At 30.9% G+C, this 7142-nt stretch overlaps 1 protein-coding gene across 1 annotated transcript; it reads left to right on the top strand.

Moving 5' to 3' along the window:
* The first annotated feature begins 6002 nt into the window (after positions 1–6002).
* LOC107948407 (glutathione S-transferase U17-like) lies at positions 6003–6922 on the top strand. Its single transcript, NM_001398469.1, has 2 exons — positions 6003–6343; positions 6417–6922. Exons 1-2 carry the CDS (start codon positions 6020–6022, stop codon positions 6789–6791), a joined length of 699 nt encoding a protein of 232 aa, NP_001385398.1. The 5' UTR covers positions 6003–6019; the 3' UTR covers positions 6792–6922.
* Positions 6923–7142: the final 220 nt, after the last annotated feature.

Below are 7142 nucleotides of genomic sequence, written 5' to 3'. Positions count from 1 at the left end.
TTAAGTCGCCGATGATGTGATAGCGCTCTTAGACACACACATTTCATGTGTCGTGCCGAGATGAAACTATTACCTTAGAAATCCATCATATGGAAGTTAGATTTCAGGGTGACGATGGTTTATACGGTCATGGGTCGAAGTGTAAGTAAATGTTTCGGTAGACGTTTGTTATGCGGTCACTAATTAAAGTTTAATTCAGGGGCCAATTGATGATCGTAATGCGATAACGAGTTCAAGTTTTTTGGATACCCGAAGATGATGCCTTACAAATACCATACATAAGTTTGAGAGCATAATCATAGGGAAAAAGTTAAGGGCTTCTCGATATAATCAACTTATTATTTTTCCCCATCTCCACCAAAGGTAGTGTCCTTAACTCCATTTTATCCGAAATTCAAGATTGAGTTTGAGGCAAACTCTCAAGGGGGATCAACTATGACGGTGGAGTAAAGGTAAATCTCCTTTCGGGGTGACAACGATTGTTGCTATTAAACGACTCACTAATAACTACAATCGTTGTCGCACAGAATCGAGTTTTACCTTTACTCCATCGAAACATCCACTCTCTCTTGATAGTCCTCTTGCATCTAACTCGGTCCTGAGATTCAAATAAGAAGGAAGGTTAAAAATACTACCATCAATGGAGATGGAGAAAAAAATTACGTTGATTACACTGGAAGTCCCTTTCATTTTTCCCTATGATTATGACCTCAATCATATGTATGGTGTTTATAAGCCACCACGTCCAGGTATCCAAAAAGCTTGAACTCATGGCCGCAAACAATCGTCAACTGGCCCCAAGTTATACTCCAACCTGTATCATATAAAGCACCATCACCTCGGAACCCGACTTCCCTAGGATGAGCTTCTAAGGTAATTGTCCTATCCCGACAGGACAAAGGAAATGTGAGTGTCTCCAAGTGTTATCGCATCTGTGGCAACTCAAATTTAAATTTAAGCTTTCACAGTGTCTACCTAAAATCTCAAAACAGTGGAAAACTCTAAACCATAACAAGCCTTAAACCCATGAAACCCCTTAAAACCTAAAAAATAAACCGTACAAACCCAAAACCTGAACATACCAAAAATCGTAAAATCCCTAAAACCTTAAAACACATAAATCATAAAACTTAAAATCCCAAACCTTAAAAATACGCAAACATTAGAAACCCTAACTTTAAATAACCTAACCCTAAAAAACCATAAAAAATGGCTAAAGAGAGAAAGGAAAGTGCGTCTAGTTGGACGTACTTGCTTGCCAACTAAGAGGCAAGAGCGTCTAGCTAGGCATGCTTTCTTGCTAGTTGGATGCATTCTCACATCGACCTATTTCTTACTTTTTTTATAAAAAAAGCCTATTTTAAAAAGTATTTTTTTAGCATTTTGACTAAATTAGTCGTGTATAAAGCCCTTAAACCTTTTTTTTTTAAAAGGCAATTGAGCTCCGTTTCTTTTTACACTCAATTAGATATTTTAACTACCTAAATTCATCAAAAAGGTTCTTTGATCGTTAAAGTTAATCGGTCCCTGTTTTTTTCCCTTTTCTTGAGTTAACAATGCTACATGTCACACTGTGGTTGTGACATGTGGCGAAAAAATGATAAAAATATTTAAATAATAAAATATCAATAAAATTATTAAACTTATAAAAAATTATTTGGAAAAATTATAAAAAAATATTTAAAATAGAAAAATATTAAAAATTATTAAAAATATTAACATTTATAAAAACATATAGAAAACTTCTAAAAAATTCTTAAAGTTTATTATAAAATTATCATAAAATATAAAAATGTAGAAAAATATTTAAAATTTATAAGAAATAAAATTTATTAAAAATATAGAAAACTTTTGACTATGATTAAAAATATATCAACTGATCCCAAAAGCTTTGACTACATCTTTTTAAGAATTGACATCAATTTGCTCAACAACTAGAGTTTGTTGCTTCAAGCCATTGAGAGCTTTTTCTGCTATTTGGAAGGTAAAAAGCCATTTTGTTTTCAACTAGATAGCCATGAGATCTCCTTAAAGTCTGACAATTCCAAACGATAAGAGGGAAAAAGAAACAAAAGGAGATTAAATGGTTTTTTTATAAAATTAACCCAAAAAAATTAATTAATTACATAAATGATCTATTGTTCTGATAAAATACGTAAATAATCTAAAATCTGCAATAAAAGTTGGTGGAGTCAAAGTGTTTGGGCCACCAACATGCCATGTCAACATTGGGAATAAAAAAATTAATTTTTTGATGGAGCCATGTAGAATGGCGTCACCTGTATAAATATTAGGGAAATACTGCGCTTTTTGAAAACAATTGGGAGCTTTAAATTATTTGGAATCTGGTGGTGCCAAATTATTTGGCTCCACCAGAAAAAAGAAAATTTATTTAGAATGCCCCATTGTTTTCAAAAACCGCAGTATTTTTCTAGTATTTATACAGGTGATGTCATTTTACATGGCTCCATCAAAAAAATAATTTTTTTATCCCCAATACTGATGTGACATGTTGGTGGTGCCAAACACGTTGGCTCCACTAGTTTTTACTGTAGATTTTAAGTTATTTATATATTTTATCAAATAATAAGTTATTTATATAATTAATTAATTTTTTAATTAGTTTTATAAAAAAATCCGAGATTAAATCGATAGATCAATAGCACAAAAAGAACTGTACTTTTACAAACCCAAATTTGAATGCTTAAGATTTTTTCCCCAATAAACCCTAGGTGAATTTCTCGTACCACTTGTTTCTTCTTTTTCAAATTTACCGCTTTGGGTTTACAAATTTCTTTTAATTAAAACGTGGGATAAGAAATTTATAAAATTAATTAAGAAACCAAAAGTGAAAACAAAGGCGGCCAAAGCCTTTCTTTTCCAATACATTCATCGTTTTTTTTTAATAATTTGATTTTCTTATTGTTAAAAGTTTTAATTAAAATTAAATTAATCAAAAAAATAAAATTCTTTAACATGGATCTATATAATTTGGAAGAAAAAAAAACAAACTTTCTATTATAGGCAATAGAGGACAACTTTCATCAATACAACAAAGGTTTTAGTCTCAACATTTGTAGAGCATTATGTCACGTTAACGATTGATTCTGTCATAATTCAAGTACGACATATTTAAAGTGATTACAAGCACTTAATACGATAAAAAATTTAGCCTCGGATGATCCAAAACGGTTGGCAAAAATTGACAAAAGAACTGAGTAACCACCAAACTGGAGAGGACGATGACAAAACCATCTTTAAAGCCACTTGCAAAAGTAAGATTATATGTATAAGTAGGACTAAAAAATGCATTACAAGAGCAATTTTTTTTTCAAAAAGTGAATACTTAGTAAACAATAGAGGAAAAATAAAAAATATAAATATAAAACTTAAGATAACACAGTTTTAAACCAAATAAATTATTATTTTAAAATAGTTTCACAATAAAAATAAATTAAAAACCTATTAAAACCCCCACTCTCTAATTTTATAAGTTTCGAAATTAATTACTCTTCCCTCTAACCATGCAAAATCTCTCTAGAAACCGTAATCCATTGCCATTAACGAAATTAACTATCATAATGCCAATCGAGCTTCTCCATTGCAATCTCTCAAACAGCTATCCTATTATTACAAAATCAATAGTTTTCTTTTTCTTTTTTTCAGTTATTCAATTCAATAACAAATTCGACAAAAAAACTTCAAACATTTTCACTTTTCAAATAATTGAAAAATCAGGAAAAATATAAGAAAAGAAAAGAAAAAACATATCCATACCACCTCCATCACAGGTTTTAATCGGTGAACAACCGTCAGGCCTATTCCATTTTATTATCAAAAAAATTAAATGGGAGTAGCGAAATAGCCAAGTGGCAATTGCTGTAAGTAGGGGAGTAAAGCACAATTCAACTGAAAAAGTAAAAAAAAAAAATCGAATTTTGAGTTTAACGAATCGAATTATTCGAGTCAATATATTTTTTTCGAATTTTAGATTTCGAATTCAAATCGAGTTTAATTTTTTAATTCAAATAACTCAAATAATTCGAATAAACCGAATATCAAATTATAATATTTTATATTATTACATCAAACCTTTTTACTTTCCCTCCAATACTTTTAGTCCCTCTCACTTCCCCCCCCCCCTAAACTTTCTCTTATCCCATCCCACCTACTATTTATCCCAAACCCATTCCCCCCCTTTTTTTTTACTATTTCCCCCCATTTACTATTCTTCAAACTTTTACCCTTCAAAACTTTTTATTTCACCTCTAAAATTTTATCTTTTACCCTTTACCCCAAATAAAAAATCATCAAAAAAAATCTCTAAACCTAAATAGTAATAATTTGATTTATATCTACTATTTATATTATTAAATTAAATTTTACATTTTGTAATATTTATATTATTGAATTGTTTAATCATATTAAATCTTTAGAAATTTATGTTAAAATTAAATTATTGATAATGCTATAAAATATTCGTGTTAAAATTTTATGTTTGTATCAATTTCACATTTTATCTCTAAGATAATTTTTATTTAAAAAATCACATTTTTTATATTTAATATATTTTTTAATTTTAAAATACATAGTGGCAAATATCAAAAGATAATTGAAGCAATTAAGTAAACAAAGAAGTTAACCCGTATATAAAGGCCTAATAAATAAATTATTAGGAGATGAAAGTTAATAACAAAATTGATTACGGTGGGTGACACTGGTTATAAGGATCCAAAGTCATTTTTTAAAATTTAATTCAAACAAATATATTTGATTCGAATTCCATCTCACGCTATTCGATTTGAGAAAATTTTAGATCAAGTTAGGATGATAAAATATAATTTGTTAACTCGATTAATTCGAAATTTTTTCATCCAATTCAGTTCGATTAAATGAAACACTCACCTCTAACTACAAGATAAGGAACAACTTCACTCTTCACCTTTATTTTTCCAATTAAATTTATCAAATTTGAAATTTTCTATAAAAAGAAACAGAATTTATCTAGTCATTTCAAGTGATTAATAAAATCAATTTGTTATAATCCAACACTTTTGTAATTGTTTTTTATCTATAGTTTTTCATTAACTCGAGAAGAAAACGCATATAAACGTACTTTATTCTATAACCTTTTGTTGTTATAATAATAAAAATATCAAAATTTTATAATTATAAAAAATTACTAATTATATAATTTATGAAAAGAAAATGCATGTGCATACATTTATGTCTCCCACCCAAGCGGCTCATATACGTATTAACTGCTTCTTAATTTCACATTTATTATTATAGATACACTTCCCCTGACAACAACCACCTAACTTTGGAGCTCATAGATACATATCCCCCTAACAATGTAAAATATCAAGCATCTAACCTTGAAAGACAAGTGCCATTTATCTCTATGTGATTATGGTGTCATGAATTAGTACATCTTAAATTCTAATAAATACGCAAGGACAAAAAAAAATTTTAGGGAATGAAATTAAATTATAACTTTTACGATAGTAAAAATATAATTTTATCATTTTAATAGTTTATATCTTTATAAATTTTAAAGAATTATATTAATTTTTTATATTTTTAAAGGAATAAAATATAATTTTATCTTTATTAATTTAATATTTTAAAAATTTTAAAAAACTTAAAATGGAAAATTTTCCTAGTTGCCAGGCCCTTGTTTCGCCCCTGTAAATACGATGCAATTAGATTTGTCTGTAGGCTTGCCCGCTCGCCCCACCTTGGGTTGATTTCAGAGATAGACTTTTTTGTTCTTGGCTTAGTTAAATATAAAAATATGGAAAACTAATATAAAATAATGTATTTTATTATGTTTATATCAACTTTTTGGATGGATCAGGTTGGACCGCTAGATGCAACTAGAAACTTATTGGATGCTGCAGATGAAAGCAGTTACGAGTGTTAGAAAGTGTGAAGTTTCATCTCTTGGGTTCTCCTTCAATTTATATATAAACACCTGTAGAGTGAAGACATTCGTGACTCTTAAAAGAAATTGACCATGGCAAAGAGTGATGCCGAAGTGAAAGTTTTGGGCACATGGGCGAGTCCATTCGTGATGAGGGTAAGGATTGCCCTGAACATCAAGTCTGTGGCCTATGAATTTCTTCAGGAGAGGTTATGGGAAGGCAAAAGCGAGCTTCTCCTCAAATCAAACCCAGTTCACAGAAAGGTCCCTGTCCTCATTCATGGTGATGACACCATCTGTGAGTCTCTCATTATTGTCCAATACATCGATGAGGTTTGGCCTTCTGCTCCCATTCTTCCTTCTGATCCCCATGAACGTGCCACCGCTCGTTTTTGGGCTGCTTATCTTGACGACAAGGTATATGCATTTGTGCTTTATTCATATAAAAAGAAGTTATTTTTTATGTGATAATTTTTGCTGTGCAATGTAGTGGTTCCCTTCCTTGAGAGCTATTGGTATGGCTGAAGGAGAGGATGCAAGGAAAGCAGCCATAGGGCAAGTGGAGGAAGGGCTGATGCTGTTAGAGGAGGCATTTGGCAAATGCAGCCAAGGGCAGGCATTCTTTGGGAAGGATCAAATTGGATATCTTGACATAACATTTGGGTGCTTTTTGGGGTGGCTAAGAGTGACAGAGAAGATGAGTGGGATCAAGCTGCTTAATGAAATCAACACTCCTGCTCTGCTTAAATGGGCTAACAGATTCTGCAATGATGCCGCCGTGAAAGATGTCATGCCTGAGACCGAAAAGCTTGCGGAGTTTGCTAAGATGCTTAGGGGCAGAGTGAGAGCCACTCCCACATCTTGAATTGCCAAAGGGAGCCATATTTCTTGGCTCTTGACCATATTTTACATGCAATTGTCTCCTTTCCGGTTTTTCTAAATAAAAGTATGGCATTTTTACCCCAGTAATACAAAATAATAATAACAATAACTCAAGCGATATGCCCATGAGATTAGTTATCAAAATGGTACGTTTGTTATAGTGTTCTGCCAATACCGCCTAACAAATTAGCGGCACTAAACTAAACTCTGATAATTTAAAATATTAGACTTGATATGTAAATTCCCCATTTTAATTGAAAAGCTATAAGGGTGTGGCCTATAAGTGTGGCGGCATCAAACTTTAAATAGGATAAATTACTTCATAAATCATTCT

Source organism: Gossypium hirsutum, chromosome D11, assembly GCF_007990345.1.
Source record: "Gossypium hirsutum isolate 1008001.06 chromosome D11, Gossypium_hirsutum_v2.1, whole genome shotgun sequence".
Lineage (NCBI taxonomy): Eukaryota > Viridiplantae > Streptophyta > Magnoliopsida > Malvales > Malvaceae > Gossypium > Gossypium hirsutum.
This window is presented reverse-complemented; position numbering and strand designations above follow the sequence as displayed.